The sequence below is a fragment of the Ochlerotatus camptorhynchus genome, unplaced genomic scaffold, assembly GCF_037179485.1.
Source record: "Ochlerotatus camptorhynchus isolate MF236.1 unplaced genomic scaffold, CSIRO-AGI_Acam_v1.1 ptg000323l, whole genome shotgun sequence".
In the NCBI taxonomy this organism is placed as follows: domain Eukaryota; kingdom Metazoa; phylum Arthropoda; class Insecta; order Diptera; family Culicidae; genus Ochlerotatus; species Ochlerotatus camptorhynchus.
Window position 1 is genome coordinate 624,473 of NW_027040811.1, and position 21,977 is coordinate 646,449.

A 21,977-nucleotide genomic window follows, 5' to 3' on the forward strand; every position below is an offset into this window, starting at 1 on the left:
AATCGACCTTCTGTCCATCGTTGTCATAGATTCCCTGAAGTTAATTGAACTGCCCTAAATATCTCTAAACTTCCGTGATATTTAAGGAACTCCAGGGAAGTTTCCAAAATTTTCCTGCAGACTTCCATGAAATTATCGGAACTTCCTGAAGGTTTCCCACAATTTGATTGAAATTAATGGAACTACTCTAAATTTCTTGAAATTTTCCCTAAATTCCTGGAACTTCCCTCAAGTTCCCGAAAATTTGCAGGTGTTCTTGAAACTGCCCCAAGGCTCCGGAAATTTTCCTGAAGTTCTTGGAACTTCTTTAACGCTCCGGAAATTTTCCTGAATTTAGTGGAACTATCCCGAAGTTTTCTGATCAGTCCATGAAATTCTCACAATTCGTTTAGAAGTTCTGGTACTGTTAAGACCAAATTAATAGACGATTGATTTCTTGCTGAAGACTACCAATTCCAACGTGTCTGAATTTTCCTCCCGTTGCAAAACTTCATCAATGTTCTCCGTTCTCGAAATATAAATCGATTCCTCTGGGTAAATCCAGGTCTAACATCAGACCCAGAGCTTCGGTGGGTGTGTGTATGGTAGTACGCCTGTTTGATTCAACTGCTTCCATGAACAAGAAATTCGATAAGCTCGGGTAGGAGCTGAATGGAGTATTTCTTTTACTAGTCCTGCCCCTTTTAAGCTGGGTTTAGACAGGGCAAGTCAATTGATTCAACTGACTTGAACGCGAATTGAACGTGTAAACCATGCCATTCAACTGACTTGATCAACTCACTTGAATTGTAAAAAAAATTGAACCAGGCTCGACTTTTCAAGCCAATTGAATTCAACTGAGTTGATCATTTGACTTGCCTAGTCTAAACCCAGCTTTACCTTTGCTTCGCTACGCAAGTTCATTTCTGTCGCCGGAGCAAGCAGTGGTGTCGGTACAGGTTTACGCAACTCCCTTACCTTCCTTCGCTTCGAGCGGTTAGAACTAAAAGAGAATGTTGTTATGTCAAAATTCAGATTGATGAAAGTAGTTGCTCTGTCTGTTAAGGTTGTCTTCATTTGAGTGTAGAAGAAATGAATTTTATCAGCACAGTTCAAAACACGATCAAGTTACGATCCAACCGTGTAGAGCATTTTGCAAGATGTTTGCGATCAGCTGATTTTCAAGTCTCGTTTACTTCTTCAAACAGACGTATCTGTTTTTGTAAACAAAGATTCAAACGTCAGTTCGCAACCCTTAGCACTCCCACGTATACTAACACCACAGACAAACAGACATAAAACATTGAATATGTCTCACTGTAAAACATCGTGATTGTGCTGTAAACTTTTCTGATTGTGGTGTTAGTTTTCGTGGGAGTGTAAAGAGTTTGGCGTTTAAATCTTTGTTTACACAAATAGATACGTTCCTTTGAAACAGTAAATGAGAAGTTATGAATGTTACTGTTTTTGGGGCTTGGGTTTAAAACTAGTTTCGACTTTGGAATTTACGCCTGTAAAAAGAGAAAAGTGGGGTAACACGACACTGAAAAGGGGCTAGTTTCTGTAGAATTTCAAGTTTTTTCCTCAAGAAAAAAAAATGACTTTTTGTCCAAGTATTTGCCCATTCTGCCCCAGATTGGACCGCTTGCCCTCGTTAACTTTCTCGGAGAACCAACAAGCACACACTTGAAAAGCTAGCTGCGCACTGGAGTGAATGAGAAGTGAAGGCAGTGCTTTTCACTTCATTTCAAATATTCATTAATCTGTCATTAACTCGTCACAGTAGATGAAATTTATTTTTGAGATGATTTTTATCGAAACCCAGTATAAAATGTGAGCCTGGAAATTTATTGTTGATACCTGAAAACACCTGCGAAACTCATGGAATATTATTTGAACTTTTGAGTTGCCACCCTGGAGTAACTGTTACCCATTATTAAAAACAAGTCAACCCACTTTTACTTCAAAATGGATCAAAATTTTACTCATTAATGAGTAATTTTAAGCTACCGTGCAGGCAGAATAGAGCAGAGGCGCATAACAATATGTATGTCGCAACAAAATATGGTCAATTTTTCGCAAACACACGCCCAGCAGCAGGGAAGCCAGTAGTAGGGCTTGCCGCAATCGATCTGGCACCGTTCCAAATTCCGGCATATTTGCGAGTTTCGTTCTCGTTGTTTTCACCACGCGTCGAAAAAACAAACGGAGGAAAAGTAATCCAATTGGCGAGAAAAAAAAAACTATGCGAATTGAAATTGATCGTTTGAATGCGGAATTATTATGCTGCCATCTATCGGAAGCGCCTCTCGTTAGGCAACCGGCCGTACTTATGCAACTGATTACAATCACGCTTTACAGGTGAAGCCCGAAGGATCTCTCGCTTACTGTAGATTCTAATTATGATTTCGGAATAGGAGAAAAATGTTGATGGCATCTCGCTTGCTTTCGAATTTCTGATTGCGGAGGTAGAAATCTAATTAAAAGTTTCATTACGATTACAGCGAAATGCTTACTATGTTTGTGTGTGTGTTTGTGCGAAAGAGCTGTTTCGCGTGTCGCGTGCTCCGCCGTCAAGGTAATTTGACAAGTTTCGTTTGCTGGTGTTGCATAAATTCCGGCGATTTTCCGAAACGAATGGAACGATAATCGACCGATCGACCGACCGACCGACTTCGGATGATGTTCCAAAAAAAAAAAGACCAGAAGTTCCGGTGAAAAGCCACCGGCAATCGTTGATTTATGAACACGTGCGGATGCGCTTGTTTTGCGCTTTTAAATTTTAATGATCGGTGCCCTCCCCTGTCTGTGCCCGGTCGGTCTGTCGGTCGGTGGTTGGACAGCAAAAATAGGTGAAAGAATTTTTATCGTTAAGCACAGAGTGACAGTTTTATGGCGGTCGTGCTCTACCCATTCGAACCCATGTGTGATTGTATGTTTGTGTGTGTGTACAAACGAATCAGAGCGGATTATGGTCGCCTATTAATTTTGGAAGAATGGATAGTCGTCGTCGTTGTAATTACGAACGGGCTGACAATGGAACTATCGTTTTGTGTTTTGAGCGAGGTCGTATTGTTATTAAATTGATCGTTAACGAGACGTTGACGATTATGGTGTCATTTTTCGAGGCAAGATTTATTGCCAGCTTCAGTGGAAATATATTTCCCACTTCGGATACATGGTAGATTTCGGGAAGCAATATGACTTGGGAATATTATGATTACTACGCTTGGAAAAATATATTAAGTTCAAGACGAAAACCGAAAACACGCATGGGCTATTTTGATCTACCGGACCCGAATCGATCGGAACTATCAGTTCTTGATGTGTGAAACGGGCCTCACCAAATTTTTTACGATGGTGAAAGGAACAAACGTTTTCTATGCAAAGCTGGTTTCGGACGTACTTAATAAATGTCCCCTGTAAAGTGTCATTTTTTGTGAGATAAGTAGTAGGGTGGCCACTGAACTGGGAATCGAAAACAACCGGGAACTTGATTGGCCTTGATTCCTTGATTATAAATATTCTAAGTACGGAATTTTTTACCTTTCCATAGTGCAGAATACCAAAAATTAAATCTGAGATCCAAACAACAGTCTGGTATTTTGAATAGTTTGGATAATCTTAGAACCTTGCAAACTTTTCATGTCACAAAATAGTAAATGTTCATCAAATGAGGATTTTTCTCATATACCTTGCTGTTACAGAGTTGGTAGAAAATGCTATACCAATACCAATACTATGAAGCTTAAGTGCGATAATTCATTAGCTAGAGAAAGTTCTGAAGAGGATAGATTGATAGATTGCCGTTAGAGTACGGCAGTTTGAAAATTGGACAGAAGTTAAAACTGAGCGATGCGACAATTGGGGGCATTGATGCGACAATACAAATCAAATGCGCACTCCTTTACCTAGCTCACTTGATGGGTGATGGGGCTTGAGGTAATTCCTCATATCCATGGGCGATTTTTCAAAATTCTGGGACTAACTTCATTTTCAAAGTTCCGTACAATGTTTCCTGTCCGAGACATGGACATCGCGGGGAACGTTTTCCCGAGAAATTTACCAAAAATTTGGACTTATTTCGGGAAATTAGAAGAATCTATCCGTTGCACGAAACTTCCGGGAGTTTCCAGGGAAATTAATATGGACTTTTGAGGAAGTTCTCCCGTGATAGTAAGATGACACTTTTGAGCACGCAAAAAAAAATCCGGAGGAGTCAGAAGACACTTCCACACGCTGGAAACTTCATCTAGGAACTTTGGAAGAAATTTCTGAATAAAGTTGCAAGAAACTTCCAAGGAAAGTGGGAAGAAACTTCCGGGGAAATCAGATGAACCTCTCGAGAGAAGCCGGAGGAAACTCCCGCGGCAAGACGACAGGCATTTTCAGAGGAAGCTGGAACAGACTTCTAGGTAAAGTCGGATGGAACTTCCGGGTGAACTCGGAAAAAAAAACCCATGGATACACAAGTAACAATTTTGGTTTTATGAGGGTTCTGTAGATCATGATTTAGACTTGTAGAATGCCATAAATCCTCTATAAAGCATGCAATGTTACTAGGGTAAGATGCGTGGATGTTACAGAAATACAAGAATGTAAATAAATGGTTTTCTTTTCTCTATATATAATATATTTAAATCTAATCTATTTGAATCACTTTGCCCAAGATTTTGGTTGCGAAGAATGCTTATATCCAAATATAGAACGAATCTATATTAAAAAAAAGTATTGTAGATCAAAACTAGTGATGCCAAAAGATAGCTTTCATCCACATGAACAAATATGCTCAAGGTTGTGTTTAAATATGATGTCTCTACCAATATACAGAATTGATCTAGATCAAAATTTAGTAATCAAGGTCAGTTATAAACGTATCAAAAGTGAGATTTTATCGATCTGGAAAACTTTGGTGAAGCTTTTGTTTTAATAGCGTGCTTCCTCGAAAAGATAGAGCTGATCTTGGACAAAATATTGTGATCTAGATCAAAACGAATTACGTCAAAAGATAGATCTTATTCACCTGAACAACTGTGCCAAAGACACGAAACCTCTATGACTTTAATTTTAGGAGTTATGAGGTTTTGTCCAATAAGATGCTTCTACCAAAAGATAGAAGTGATCTAGATCACAATTAAGCAATTATGGTCACCTCTAATGGTATCAAAAGATAGCTCTTATCTCTCTGGACAACTTTGGGGAATATTTTATTTTAATAGTGTGCTTCCTCAAAAGATAGAGCTGATATATAACAAAATATAGTGATCTAGATCAAAAAAAATGATGTCAAAAGATAGATCTTATTCACCTGAACAACTTTGCCCAGGGCACCAAATTTCTTTGACATGAATTTTAGGAGTTGTGAGGTTTTGTCCGACAAGATGCTCCTACCAAAATATATACCTAGATCTAGATCAAAATTTAAAAATCAAGTTCGTTTTAATGGTATCAAAAAAGAGCTTTCATCAATCTCGAAACTTTGGCGAAGATTTTGTTTGAATAGCGAGCTTCCTCAAAACATACAGCTGATCTAGATCAGAATGATCTTATTCACCTGAACAACTTTGCTCAAGACACCAAACCTCTATGACTTGAATTTGAGAAGTTATGAGGTTTTATCTGATATGATGCTTCTACCAAAATATAGAACTGATCTAGACCAAAATTTAGTAATCAAGGTCAGTTATGATGGTATCAAAAGAGAGTTATTATTTATCACGAAACTTGATGAAGATTTTGTTTTAAAAGCATGTTTCCTCAAAAGATGGAGCTTATTTAGATTCAAATATAGTGATCTAGATCAAAACAGATTGTGTCAAAAGATAGATCTTATTCACCTGAACAACTTTATCCAGGGCACCAAATTTCTATGACATGAATTTTAGGAGTTGTGAGGTTTTGTCTGATAAAATGCTTCTACCAAAAGATATAACTGATCTAGATCAACATTTGGTAATCAAGGTAAGTTCTAATGGTATCAAAAGAGAGTTTTTATGTATCTCGAAACTTTGGCGAAGATTTTGTTTGAATAGTGAGCTTCCTCAAAATATACAGCTGATCTAGATCAGAATGTAGTGATTTAGATGAAAACGAATGATGTCAAAATCTAGATCTTACTCATGTGAACAACTTTACCCGAGACGCCAAACCTCTATGACTTGAATTTTAGGAGTTATGTGGTTTTGTTCAATGAGATGATTCTTCCTAAAGATAGAACTGATCTAGATCAAAATTTAGTAATCGAATTCAGTTCTGATGGTATTTAAAGAAAGCTATTATCTATCTGTAACAGTTTGTTGAAGCTTTTGTTTTAATTTCCTCAAAAGATATAGCTGATTTAAATCACAAAATATTATGATCTAGATCAAAAGGAATTACATAAAAAAATAGATCTCATTCACCTGAACAACTATGACCAAGACACCAAACCTCTATAGCTTGTATTTTATGAGCTATGAGGTTTTGTCCGATAAGAAGCTTCTCTATAAAAACAGAACTGATCTAGATAAAAATTTAGTAATCAAGGTCTGTTATAAACGTATCAAAAGAGAGATCTTATCTATCTGGAAAACTCTGGTGAAGATTTTGTTTTAATAGCGGGCTTCCTCGAAAAGATAGAGCTGATCTAGAACAATAAATTGTTATCTAGATCAAAACTAATGATGTTAAAAGATATATCTTACTCAACTGAACAACTTTGCCCAAGACACCACACCTCTATGACTTGAATTTTAGGAGTTATCTGGATTTGTCCAATAAGCTGCTTATACCAAAATAGAGAACTGATCTAGACCAAAATTCAGTAATCAAAACTAGTTCTGATGGTATTAAAAGAGAGATCTTATCTATCTGGAAAACTTTGGTGAATATTTTGTTCTAAAAGCGTGCTTCCTCGAAAAGATAGAGCTGATCCACAACAATAAATTGTGATCTAGATCAAAATGAATGATGTTGAAAGATGGAACTTATTCAGCTGAACAACTTTACCCAAGACACCACACCTCAATGACTTGAATTTTAGGAGTTATCAGGATTTGTCCAATTAGATGTTTCTACCAAAATATAGAACTGATCTAGACCAAAATTTAGTAATCAAGGTCTGTTCTGATGGTTTAAAAAGAGAGCCCTTAACTATATGAAAAAATTGAAGAAGGTTTGTTTTTTCTAATAGCGTGCTTCCTCAAAAGATAGAACTTATCCAAAACAAAATATTGTGATCTAGATCAAAACTAATGATGTTAAAAGATCGATCGTATTCAGCTGAACAACTTTTTCCAGGACACCAAACCTCTATGGCTTGAATTTTAGGAGTTCTGAGGTTTTGTCCAATAATATGCTTCTACAAAAAATAGAACTGATCTAAATCAACATTTAGTAATCAAGGTCTGTTATAAACGTATCAAAAGATAGCTCTTATCTATCTGGAAAACTTTGGTGAAGATTTTTTATTAATAGCGTGCTTCCTCAAGAAAAAGAGCTGATGTAGATCCAAGCCTAGTGATCTAGATCAAAACGAATGATGGCAAAAGATAGATCTTACTCATATAAACAACTTTACCCAAGACGCCAAACCTCTATGACTTGAATTTTAGGAGTTATGTGTTTTTGTTCAATGAGATGATTCTTCCTAAAGATAGAACTGATCTAGATCAAAATTTAGTAATCAAATTCAGTTCTGATGGTATTTAAAGAAAGCTATTATCTATCTGTAACAGTTTGTTGAAGCTTTTGTTTTAATTTCCTCAAAAGATAGAGCTGATTTAAATCACAAAAAAATTATGATCTAGATCAAAAGGAATTACATCAAAAAATAGATCTCATTCACCTGAACAACTATGCCCAAGACACCAAACCTCTATAGCTTGTATTTTAGGAGCTATGAGGTTTTGTCCGATAAGATGCTTCTCTATAAAAATAGAACTGATCTAGATCAAAATTTAGTAATCAAGGTCTGTTATAAACGTATCAAAAGAGAGATCTTATCTATTTGGAAAACTCTGGTGAAGATTTTGTTTTAATAGCGTGCTTTCTCAAAAAGATAGAGCTGATCTAGAACAATAAATTGTGATCTAGATCAAAACTTATGATGTTAAAAGATATATCTTACTCAACTGAACAACTTTGCCGAGGACACCACACCTCTATGACTTGAGTTTTAGGAGTTATCTGGATTTGTCCAATAAGCTGCTTATACCAAAATAGATAACTGATCTAGACCAAAATTCAGTAATCAAAATTAGTTCTGATGGTATTAAAAGAGAGATCTTATCTATCTGGAAAACTTTGGTGAATATTTTGTTCTAAAAGCGTGCTTCCTCGAAAAGATAGAGCTGATCCACAACAATAAATTGTGATCTAGATCAAAATGAATGATGTTGAAAGATGGAACTTATTCAGCTGAACAACTTTACGGAAGACACCACACCTCTATGACTTGAATTTTAGGAGTTATCAGGATTTGTCAATAAGATGCTTCTACAAAAATATAGAACTGATCTAGATTAAAATTTAGTAATCCTATAATCAGTTCTTATGGTATCAAAAGAGAGCTGTTTTCTATCTTGAAAACTTTGCTGAAGATTTTGTTCTAATAGCATGCTTTCTCAAAAGACAGAGCTGATCTAGAACAAAAAAATGTGATCTAGATCAAAACGAATGGTGTCAAAATATAGATTTTATTCACCTGAACAACTTTGCCCAGGACACCAAAGCTCTATGACTTGAATTTGAGGAGTAATGAGGTTTTGTCCAATAAGAAGTCCAAAGATAGAACTGATCTAGATCAAAATTTAGTAATTAAGTTCAGTTCTAATGGTACCAAAAAAGAGCTTTTATCTATCTGGAAAACTTTCGTGAAGATTTCGTTTTAATAGCGTTCTTCCTCAAAAATATAGAACCAATCTAGAACAAAATATTATGATCTAGATCAAAATGGATGATGTTAAAATATAGATCGTATTCAGCTGAACAACTTTGCCGATTACACCACACCTCAATGACTTGAATTTTAGGAGTTATCATGATTTGTCCAATTATATGCTTCTACCAAAATATAGAACTGATCTAGACCAAAATTTAGTAATCAATGTCTGTTCTGATGGTATAAAAAGAGAGCCCTTATCTATCTGGAAAACTAAGGTGAAGAATTTGTTCTTAAGCGTGCTTTCTCAAAAGATAGAGCTAATCTCGAATAAAAAATTGCGATCTAGATAAAAACGAATAAATTCAAAAGATAGATTATATTCACCTCAACAACTTTGCGCAGGACACCAAACCTCTATGACTTGAATTTTAGGGGTTATGAGGTTTTGTCCAATAAGAAGTCCAAAGATAGAACTGATCTAGATCTCAATTAAGTAATTATGGTCAGTTCTAATGGTATCAAAAGATAGCTCGTATCTATCTGGACAACTTTGAGGAATATTTTATTTTAATAGTGTGATAGAGCTGATCTAGAACAAAATATTTTGATCTAGATCAAAACGAATGATGTCAAAAGATAGATCTTATTCACCTGAACAACTTTGCCCAGGGCACCAAATTTCTATGACTTTAATGTTAGGATTTGTGAGGTTTTGTCCGATAAGATGCTTCTATCAGAAGATATAACTGATCTAGATCAAAATTAAAAAATCAAGTTCGTTCTAATGGTATCAAAAAAGAGCTCCTATCTATCTTGAAACTTTGGCAAAGATTTTGTTTGAGTAGTGAGCTTCCTCAAAATATACAGCTGATCTAGATCAGAATGTAGTGATCTAAATCAAAACGAATGATGTCAAAATCTAGATCTTATTCATGTGAACAACTTTACCCGAGACACCAAACCTCTATGACTTGAAATTTAAGAGTTATGAGGTTTTGTCCGATAAGATGTTTCTACAAAAAAAACAGAACTGATCTAGATCAAAATTTAGTTATCAAGTTCTGTTATAAACGTATCGAAAGAGAGATCTCATCTATATGGAAAACTTTGGTGAAGATTTTGTTCTAATAGCGTGCTTCCTCGAAAAGATAGAGCTGATCCAGAACAATAAATTGTGATCTAGATCAAAATTAATGATGTTGAAAGATAGAACTTATTCAGCTGAACAACTTTGCCCAAGACACCACATCTCTATGACTTTAATTTTAGGAATTATCAGGATTTGTCAATAAGATGTTTCTACAAAAATATATAACTGATCTAGACGAAAATTTAGTAATCAAGGTCAGCTATGATGGTATCAAAAGAGAGCTCTTTTCTATCTTGAAAACTGTGCTGAAGATTTTGTTCTAATAGCGTGCTTTCTCAAAGACAGCTGATCTAGAACAAAAAATTGTGATCTAGATCAAAACGAATGATGTCAAAATATAGATTTTATTCACCTGAACAACTTTGCTCAGAACTCCAAACCTATATGACTTGAATTTTATGAGTTATGAGGTTTTGTGCAATAAGAAATCCAAAGATAGAACTGATCTAGATCACAATTAAGAATTCTAGGTCAGTTCTGATGATATCAAAAGATAGCTCTCATCTATGGACAACTTTGGGAAATATTTTATTTTAATAGTGTGCTGCCCCGAGAAGATAGAGCTGATCTAGAACAAATTATTTAAATCTAGATCAAAACGAATGATGTCAAAAGATAGATCTTATTCACCTGAACAACTTTGCCCAGGGCACCAAATTTCTATGACTTGAATGTTAGGATTTGTGAGGTTTTGTCCGATAAGATGCTTCTATCAGAAGATATAACTGATCTAGATCAAAATTTAAAAATCAAGTTCGTTCTAATGGTATCCAAAAAGAGCTATCTATCTCGAAACTTTGGCAAAGATTTTGTTTGAATAGTGAGCTTCCTCAAAATATTCAGCTGATCTAGATCAGAATGTAGTGATCTTAATTAAAACGAATGATGTCAAAATCTAGATCTTATTCATGTGAACAACTTTACCCGAGACACCAAACCTCTATGACTTGAAATTTAAGAGTTATGAGGTTTTGTCCGATAAGATGCTTCTAAAAAAAAAACTGATCTAGATTAAAATTTAGTAATCAAGGTCTGTTGTAAACGTATCGAAAGAGAGATTTTGTTTTAATAGCGTGCTTCCTCGAAAAGATAGAGCTGATCTAGACAACATATTGTGATCTAGATTAAAACACATAGTGTCAAAAGATAGATCTTATTCACTTGAACAACTTTGCGCAAGACACCAAACCTCTATAGCTTGAATTTTAGGAGTTATCAGGATTTGTCCAATAAGACGCTTCTACAAAAAACAGTACTGATCTAGATCAAAATTTAGTAATCAAGGTCTGTTATAAACGTATCAAAAGAGAGATCTTATCTATCTGGAAAACTTTGGTGAAGATTTTGTTCTAATAGCGTACTTCCTCAAAAGATAGAGCTGATCTAGAACAATAAATTGTGATCTAGATCAAAACTAAAGATGTCAAAATATAAATTTTATTCACCTGAACAACTTTGCACCGGACACCAAATCTCTGTGACTTGAATTTGAGGAGTGATGAGGTTTTATCCGATATAATGCTTCTACCAATGTATAGAACTGATCTAGACCAAGATTTAGTAATCAAGGTCTGTTCTGATGGTATCAAAAGAGAACTCTTATCGATCTGGAAAAGTTTGTCGAAGGTTTTGTTTTAATAGCGTGCTTCCTCGAAAAGATATAGCTGATCTAGAGCAAAACATTGTGATCTAGATCAAAACGAATGATATTAAAAGATAGATCTTATTCACCTGAACAACTTTGCCAAAGACACCAAACCTCTATGACTTGAATTTTAGGTGTTATGAATTTTTGTATTGCCCGTATGATTTGCCCCACTGTGCCTCGTAGAGTAACGGATGGAATATTGATCAACTATACTGATTTTAGGCAACTCTACAAAACTTGCAGAGGCATCTGTATCGCGCAAGTGAAGAGACTTTTAGTGGACTGAATGGGCAACATTAGAGGATTTGACGAGCAACATTCCACAGAGCATATGGACTTGACACAACTTCTCAATACAATGGGATTTCCGGATCAATTTGACAAGACTGGTGTACAAGACCACAGGGCTTGTAGTATATTGAATAATGTTGAGTTGTCTCTCATATTCTGTGAAGTTGTCCCATGAGTTGCGGAGCAGTTGCTCATCAATACTTGCATTCCATGTTCTGTAGGGCTTCTCCAAGAGTAGACCACAAGGCTTCCATACAACTCCACAGGATAATCTATACAGATTTCAGTCAACTCTACAAGACTTGCAGGCCATCTGTATCGCATAAGTGAAGGGACTTTAAAGGACTCAATGGGCAACATCAGGGAATTTGACGAGCAACACTATGTGACTTGAACGTATGGTCAAGTTTGAAGGACTGGTAAACCAATTCCACGTGGACTTGACACAACTTCACAATGCTTGTGGGATAACATTGTAAGTTTTATCGAGGTCGTAAAGCATTCTACAAGTCTATATCAATGTCTACTGAACTCTCATAAAACCCAAATTGTTGCTTGAAAGGGCTTGTAGTATATCAGATAATTTAAAGTTGCCTTTCGTATTCTGTGATGCTGCCCCATGAGTTGCTGAGGAATTGCTCAACAATAGTTGCATTGCAAGTGCTTTAGGGCTTCTCTAGGAGTTCCAGTTGTTTGACCAGGTGCTGTGGAGTTGCCCAGATTATTCGAAAGAGTTGCTACACGAGTTCGGTGGTTGAACAGACTCAGAAATTCAGCTGCTCAGACAATCTTTCTGCCAGCTCTGTACGGTTGGTTCCCATGTTCTGCGTGGAAGCTCTTCTATGTAGGACGTACAATGATTCTTTACTAAACCCTTAAAAGTAAAGTCTTGTTGAGTTGCTCTGCGCTTCTTGTGACCTAGCTTTTGATTCACATATTCACTGAAGTTGCTCTACAAAACTTGTTAAGTTGATCCTCAAATCTTGTGCGATTTTCCATAAGTTCTGTTCCTACAAACTCCTGAAACGGTGCCTGTAATTCTCAATTTTTCCAATGCTTAGAAAACTCACAAATGTAGAGACGGATTGTCAATTGTAGAAGTAGAGGCGAACACTACTGCGTGTGAACAGTTCCGAATTGCTCTTTCAAAAGAACCGCTTTGATCACTTTACAGGTTGCTGAACAGTGCTCTCGGTTGATCAATTCAACCACGTACCGGAGATCACCATCATCATCGTCAACACATCCCAACGAAAGAGAGCAATAATTTCAACTAAATAACAAAACAAACTTTCCTAACCACAATCTTTCCATCCATTTCAGCAACCGGAACGACCAACACGACCACCACAACCAATGGCGGCAGCGTGGTCGGCGGTTCCGGAGGCGACAACTACCACTTCAAGACACTGGTCCCGTCGGTGGCCGCCGGTGCCATCATCGGCAAGGGCGGCGAAACCATTGCCTCCCTGCAGAAGGATGCCGGCGCACGGGTGAAAATGTCCAAGGCACATGACTTCTATCCCGGTAAGCCCCCATTTGACCCCCAAATCTGCAGTATCTCAGGAATCCTTCAACGTACGGCGAGGACCTCTAGCAATGAAAAGCAATATCCTTAAACTATGCAAAACGGCAAAACAGAAAAAAAAACCAAACGAAATCTTTCTCTACTCTCTCTCTCTATCTATCTGATTACCAACCTACTTTCCTTTATTTTTTGGTTAACTCTTTATGTTCACTAATTAACGAAAACAAAAAACGAACAAACTTTCGTTAACCCCGTTTGTTAACTCTGGAAATGTAACGAATCGAAGATAAAAAAAAAAATCCACAGAATCTAACCACTTTCACTACTACTGCTACCCAACTACTATTACTACTACTACTACTACTACCACCACCAACAGCATCACAATATCCTTTCGGTGACATTTGAAAACAAAAATCCAACCAAACACCGCCGCCGTGTACCGTTTTGTCCATTCGGAGCATCAGAGCATACATTTTCCCATTGTAGCCATTCATTTTTTGTCCATTTCGATGCATTTTTTTAATTTTCGTTGCTAAGACCCGGCAAATTCAACTCGTCCTTTACTTCAGTGTTTTAATATCGTAACTTTTTTCCTTTATTTATTTTTTACATTGCTAAACAAAGATCCGTTTCACCGTTGGCGATCGACAGTAGGCCTTGACGAGCTTTTGGACCTCAAAAGGCAAAGCCTACTGTCGATGACCGGATGACTGTTTCAGCGCGTCATTATCTGTCTATCTATCTCTTTTCCACCCCTCTCTCTCTCTCTCTGTCTGTCTGTCTCTCTTTCCGTCTATCAGCATCTGTATAAAGTTTCACATTCTCAGCTCACCGAATATCTCTTTTTTTCTCTCTCTCATTTTACTTCTCATCCTCAAGGAACATCCGAACGAGTCTGTCTCATTAGCGGCACAGTCGATGGCATATTGACTGTGCTCGATTTTATCATTGATAAGATTCGCGAGAAGCCCGACATGACCAAAGCGCTAACGGACGCGGACGCCAAGCAGGCGGCCGACCGTGACAAGCAGGTCAAGGTGCTGGTACCGAACTCGACGGCCGGCATGATCATCGGCAAGGCCGGCGCCTACATCAAACAGATCAAAGAGGAATCGGGCTCGTACGTGCAGATCTCGCAAAAGCCGAAAGAACTCACCCTCCAGGAGCGGTGCATTACGATCATCGGCGAGAAGGAGAACAACAAGATTGCATGCAAGATGATCCTGGCGAAGATCGTCGAAGATCCCTCATCCGGTTCATGCTTGAACGTATCATACGCAGACATCAACGGACCGGTGGCCAATTTCAACCCCACTGGTTCGCCATTTGCCGCCTCACAGAATCCCACTTTCAGCTCCAGTACCGCATCATTAAACTCCGCACTGGGCGGCACCATGCCCGGGGCTTCCGCGGCCGGTTTACTGGTCAACGGCACCGGACTGAATCTGTCATTAAATCTAGGTGCACCTTCACCACAAACTAATCCTACAGTTACCACACAATTGCTTGAACATATTAAGGTAGAAGTTTCATTTCGATAATTTTTATATATTCTCTCTTCTTTCGTTAAGTTTTTGTTTTCCTTTCCCCAACCTATTTCTCTCTCTCGCCCTCTCTCTCTCTCTTTCTGTTTCTGTCACATTTTTCCGAAGCGATAGTTTTCTTTTGTGTTCACGAGACATCCCAAAAACAGTACCAAAAAAAAAAAAAAAGAATCTCGCTTTACCCCGCTCTCACAATGAACAGAAAATAAAACAATGAGAAACAAAAGAAGACAATTCCCATTGCCTAGTGTTTTTGCGTCTACGCTCAAAAACTCTACGTAACTCTCTATCGATTTCTCTTCCTCTCAGCTACACGAAAAACGATCGAACCGGCCAGCCAGTCCGTACTAATGTTTTCTCTTTCTCTCTCTCTCTCTCTCTCTTTTGTTTTCTGATTCCCTTTTTCGTCTCGCCCAATCGCAGGGTGCCATGAGACAATCCGGCTACTCCGACACGGCTACCAATGAGGTCCACGCGGCGCTGTCCGTCCTCGCCAAATACGGTGTGCTAGGCATCGGCGTAGGGCTCCAGAATGGAACCCATCAGTCGCCACTGAGCTTCCTGGGCGTGTCTGAGCTGCAGCAATCGTCGGCCGCAGCGGCAGCGGCAAACGCCGCCTCCGGAGTGTACGGTGCCGTCGGGCAGATCAATCTGGAATCGTATCTGCACGGTGCTGGCACCGCGACGCCCCGTACCTCGATGGAACGCTACGACGCTACCTTTGATCCGTTCCGGCATCCGGGCACGCAAGCGGCCACACCGATGTCGATCAACAACAATGCCTTCGGACTGACCAGTGCCTCGGCGCTGAATGCGGCGGCCGCCGCGCAGTCGCTCGGTTCGCTCAGCAAGAGCCCCACGCCGGCTGAGATGACCACCAGCAAGGAGAAGAACGTCGAGATCCCCGAAGTGATCGTCGGTGCTATCCTAGGTAAGTCAAACCCCAGCAAAACACTTAATTCTCGTTTTCCGAAAGATCGTCCGTTGACTAACCCCATTACTACGCTGTTACGCGAGCGCGCCATCATCGCCGGTCACCATCTACTGAGCAGCCATTTTGAATAATTTTCGCACCGATGAACTGCATTTTACTAACCCCCGGAGAGTTGATCAGCCAATCGGCAACACAACATAACTACATTTTTTCTTAGAAAGGAAAATCAAACGTTTTGATCGTTCACATTTCGGTCAGTGTCATTCATCACACAGGAGACGTCACACCACCAAAAACACTACCACCGCCATGATCATTGTCATCATCGCATCGTCATCATCGTCATTTTCGTCTCACCCATGACGACGAAAGTCGGAGCCTCCTCTTTCCTCTATACTTGCACACACACACACGAACACACACAATGCATGCTGTTTCATTCTTCACGTGGATCTCCTGGGCTACGAGGATGTGTTTGTGATTCAATAAATCCCAGACGAGCGGTGGGGGTTGAACTCGTTCGGAGGGTTCTGATTGGGTTTAGGTTCGGCTTCGGTCTTTTTGAATAGCCAAAAATAGTAAAAACAAAATGAGTTTCAGACTCGATCTTCTCCGACTTGCATTACACTTTGTATATTGAATACAAATTTTGTATACTGAAAAAACTTCAATTCCAAGAGTTCAATATCAAGGAAGGACTGCCGAAGGACAGGGAGCGCTACTGAAGTTCAGGGAAGTCTTGCCGTAGTTCAGGGAAGTCCTACCGAAGCTCAGAGAAGTGCTGCCGAAGTTCTAAATTCATCAATTCAAGCGATTCAACTGATCCTAGAACTCCGCAGTTTATTCGAAACCATTCATAGACGTCTTATCAGAATGAATTCAGAGTTGTGATTTGATAATAGACGCTGGGCACCACGGGATGGTCCATCGAAAGATCCGGAACATCCGTAAAAGTGATAAATTCATCAATTCAAGTGATTCAACTGATCCTAGAACTCCGCAGTTTTTTCGAAACCATTCATAGACGTCTTATCAGTCTGATCTGAAAATAGACGCTGTGGACCACGGGATGGTTCATCGAAAGATCCGGAACATCCGTAAAAGTGATAAATTTATCAATTTAAGCGATTCAACTGATCCTAAAACTCCGCAGTTTTTTCGAAACCACTCATTGACATCTTATCAGAATGAATTCGGAGTTGTGATCTGAAAATAGACGCTGGGGACCACGGGATGGCCCATCGAAAGATCCGGAACATCCGTAAAAGTGATAAATTCATCAATTCAAGTGATTCAACTGATCCTAGAACTCCGCAGTTTTTTCGAAACCACTCATTGACATCTTATCAGAATGAATTCGGAGTTGTCCACGGGATGGTTCATCGAAAGATCCGGAACATCCGTAAAAGTGGTCAAACTGTGTATGGAACTGATCCTAGAGCTCCGCAGTTTTTTCGAAAACTCTTAAAAGACGTCTTATCAGAATGAACTAGATCATATTTGTGGGCGTAAGTCCAAACCTGGTATGCCATATATCTCAAAAATGGCTAAAGATATCGCCAAACGGACAAAAAATTTGCCCTTTAGGGTAACGAAATCACATGTTTACTTAAAGACGCACTATAGACGTGTTCGAAAATCAGCTTCGTTCGATATATTGGACTTAGGCTTCTGGCGCCACTCTCAAGTCTCATTTTTGGATATGTTGTTCATTTGGCCCTAGTTATCATTTTCCACATGACAAAACGTGTCCCCGAAAGATTTTGAAAAGTAAGCCCCACCCTAATGCAGGGACAACAGGATGGTACTCCGAAAGATCCGGAACACCCGTAAAAGTGGTCAAGTAGTTGAACTGATCCTAGAACTTTCGATACATCTCGTAGGCGTCTTATCAGAATGAATTTGGAGTTGTGATCAGGATATGAATGCAGGGGACCTCGTTATGGTCCACCAAAAGATCCGGAACATCCGTGAATGTGGTAAATCAATGAAACCGGAACAACCTTGATGAAACTAATTCTGGAACTCAGGGCTGTTTTTTTCGAAATTATTCATTGAAGTTTATCAATATGATTTTGGATTTGTGAGCCGAAAATGAACTCTGGGGTCCACAGGATGGTCCTCCGGAAGATCCGGAACATCCGTTAAAGTGGTAAATTCTTGAAACTGAACCTAGAGTTCTGCTTTTTGACGTAACACGACGTCTTTGTGGACTATACTGTTGTGAAAATCAAAGAAAATGTGCGTCGAAATAGTGTTAGGTTTTGAACTCTTCTAACTTTATCATTTATTGATGAAATTAAAATCCAAATACACCAATTGATAGGAAATTCACCTCTTCAACAAGAGCTGTTTTTGCATTAGGCTATCCGAACCTACCTGATATCATCCGATGCTCCGACTGGCGGTTTTCCATTGGTGGAGAGTCATTGACCGGATGATATCGGGCAGGTGTGGGATGAGCTTGAAGTTACGAACGATGTCGTACCGAAGCTCATTTTCGCCTCGGACAACGTAGTAGTGGAGATCGAACAATGGGTCCTTCTCAGGACCCCACATTTTTACAGAAAGAGGCGGTGCTTATGTAAGAAAACGTAGAAAATTTGACTGCAGTCATCGTTTGACTGCCGAGTGCTGTCGAGAGGTGTTCGTTGCGTTGTACACTGAAAATGAAACTAACTCAGCGAGTGAGTAACCTACGCTTTTGGAAATTCTGGCGTACGAATGAGTGACTTACTCTCTCTGAGTGAGATTCGATTTCAGTGTAGTTTGCCATCTCAGCTAGGAAAAAAAAAGTGATTCAGAATGCACAAGGGTCCGATTGGATTCTATGTTTTAACTTGACAGCACGACCAGAAAGCAGGTTTCTGCATTCAGTGAAATTATTCAGATGGATCTTATCTATCACATGATTCACCTCTTAGCTCAGAATTCACTCACCATGCAGCTCCAGTGAGATAAAGGAGTCACTTTTACTCATTCGTATGGAGAACTAAATCATTTCAGAAGGTGCTGAATAACTCTCGAATCAGGGCTGTCATCTGATCACTCAATGCGCGTAATGTACTCATTTTCTGGAACATACAAAGTGAGAATCATGCATACACAAAGTAGTTGACTTGTTTTTCACCCTGCGCAAGTGTAAAGCAGCGGAGCGGAGAAGACAGACCCAGAAATAACGAAAGCTCAATGTGTAGCCATCGCTCCGACGGCTCCGACGCAAAGAGCGCGCCACTCAGTGTAGGGTTGCAAATGGGAAACACAGCAAATGGACAACATTCTTCTTTGTTATGCCTTTCTTCATCTCCAATGCATGCAGTCGTGGTAATCAAATCAAAGAAGACATTAGCGCTTGTTGTATTATATTCGCTCCCTGCGCGCCGCACGGAGTGTACCACTCATTGTGTCGATCGCTTTCTCACAGTTTAGTTGGAAAAGAGTATGCGAAGTAAATGGGAAAACCACACACACTCTTTGTCGAGTGTTGTGAGATGCATGTACAAAGTTACTTTGCTAACGCCCTGTGGTGCTTTCAAGCCCTGTCTCGATTGTTCGGAATCTCTTCGGAAAGTACTGAATCAATTCAGAAATGATCGGAATCGCTTCGGAAAGTACTGATTCATTTCAGACAAGTTATGAATCACATCGGAATGAATGGAATCATTTCAGAAAGGTTCATAATGACTTTGGATAGAACTGAATCAATTCAGATTTTTTTCGGAATCACTCCGGGAAGTACTGAATCACTTCGGGATGGACTGAATCACTTCGGAAATCAAATCAGAATCTTTTAAGGTAGTACTGAATGACTACAGACAATTTTCAAATCTGAAATCAATGAATCACTTCGAAAACATTCGGAATCACTTCGGAAAAAACTGACTCACTTCAGAAATTTTCTAAATCACTTCGGATCGGAAAGTACTGTGAATCGAATTGGAAAAGTTCGGAGTCACTTCAAAAAGAACTAAATCCTTTCAGAAGTGTTTTGAATCTCATCCAAAAGTACTGAATCACTTCTGAAATGATCGGAATCACTTCGGGATGGACTGAATCACTTCAGAACTCAAATCAGAATCATTTAAGATAGTACTGATTGACTACAGAAAATTTCCAAATCACCTCAAAAAGTACTGAATCTCTTCGAAAAAAATCGGAATCACTTCGGAAAAAAACTGACTCACTTCAGAAAAGTTCTAAATCACTTCGGATCGGAAAGTACTGTGAATCACATTGGAAAAGTTCGGAGTCACTTAAAATAGAACTAAATCCCTTCAGAAGCGTTTGGAATCTCATCCATAAGTACTGAATCACTTCAGAAAAGTTCTAAATCACTTCGGAAAGTACTGAATCACTTTTGAGAAAAATTCGAAAACACTTCGAAAAGTACTGAATCAGTTCATAAATGTTCAGAATGGCTTCGGAAAGAACTGAATCACTTCAGAAATATTCGGAATCAATTCGGAAAGCACTTTATCATTTCAGAAACCTTCAGAATCACTTCGAAAAGTACTGATTCACTTCAGAAAAGCTTGGAATCGCTTCGGTTGGAATTGAATCATTTCAGAAATGTTCATAATTACTTCTGAAAGTTCTGAAGCAAAGGTTCTAAATCTCTTAGGAAAGTACTAGATCACTTTTGAAATATTCGGAGTCTGTTAGAAAGAGTAGGGAAATGTTGTAAATCGCTTCGGAAAGTACTCAATCACTGCAGAAATGTTGGGAAATACTTCGAAAAGTACTGAATTATTTCAAAGAAATTCGGAATCACTTCTTAAAGAACTAAATCACTTCAGAAATGTTTGAAATCACTTCAGAAGGAACTGAATAAATTCATAAATCTAGATAGAGCTGGAATTAGGGCGTAGCAACTTTTGTAAACAATGACTTCTCTCGATGATTTCTAGAAAGCCAAGGCTCGCCCACTCAAATCAACGTCACCATCGGGTAGGGGAAGACTTCATCTTCCCGTTGGTTATGTTGGTTTGCGTAAGCGTGCCTTGACTTTCGAGAAATCATCGATAGAAGTCATTGTTTACAAAAGCTTTTACGCCCTAATTCCAGCTCTATCAATGTTCGTAATCACTTCAGAATTGTTCGGAGTCACTTTGGATAGTGCTGATTCATATCACAAAAGCTTGAAATCACCTTAGAGATATTCGGAGTCACTTCGGAAGGAACTAAACCACTTCAGAAAAATTCGAAATCGCTTCAAAAAATACTGAATCACCTCAAAAATGTGCGGAATCTCTTCAGAAACTATTGAATCAGCTAAGAACAGTTCATTTCGTATAGGACTGAATCATCCCAGAAAGGTTCGGAATTACTCCCGCAAGTACTGAATAACTTCTGATAGTGTTGAATCATTTCTGAAAAGTTTGAACTCCCCTCGAACAAGTGTAAATCAGTCTTGGAATATTTCGAATCTCTTTCGAAAAGTTAGGACTCATTTCGGAGCTCATGGAGCATAAAGCTAGCTTTTTTGAAGGCCTTACGGTTGTTTAGTTCACTAGACTTGAAGTGAACTAAATAAAAATTAATAGAAATCGCGTTACTCGAATCGTCAGGATGACATTACATATTAATTTTGATTACTTGTACTGGCTCAACTCCAAGTAATTTTGTCAATTCATCTTTGATATGATCCGGGGATTTACCACTTTCAAGACAACTTTGAACGAACGTTCAGTTTTGGTGTCGTTTGGTGTGTTTAGCATCGCCGTAAGATACTGGAGAAGACATTTGAATCCGTCCAAAGTTTCAGCCAATACAACGGCATTCACCCGGTCGGCCAATTTGAAGTGGAAACTTGAATTTAACGAAATTTAAAAGCTCCGTGTGAAGAGCATGGAAATCGGTAGTGGTTACCACAATAGAAGGGACCTTTTCCTTCTTGGCATTAAAGCGGGAATGTTTACCGGAATTTTGCCTGGATGATTGCTCAAATGCATTTCATCAGAAGGGGATCAAGAGATTGCCCTTTTCTTTTGCGTCGATGTCCAAGCAGGATTACCTTGAGTAGCGTTCAAACAAGGAT

General features: G+C 38.8%; 1 protein-coding gene across 4 annotated transcripts in view; it reads left to right on the top strand.

Annotated features, from left to right (window-relative positions):
- The window catches only part of pasilla (RNA-binding protein Nova-1-like protein passilla), a 273,138-nt gene that overhangs the window by 221,021 nt on the left and 30,140 nt on the right, over nucleotides 1-21,977 (top strand). For all 4 annotated transcript variants that reach the window (XM_065229803.1, XM_065229801.1, XM_065229802.1 and 1 more), the window contains 3 exons: nucleotides 13,255-13,458; nucleotides 14,342-14,982; nucleotides 15,430-15,937. In XM_065229803.1, coding sequence (XP_065085875.1) covers nucleotides 13,255-13,458; nucleotides 14,342-14,982; nucleotides 15,430-15,937 — 1,353 coding nt within the window. The remainder of the gene's footprint in view (nucleotides 1-13,254; nucleotides 13,459-14,341; nucleotides 14,983-15,429; nucleotides 15,938-21,977) is intronic.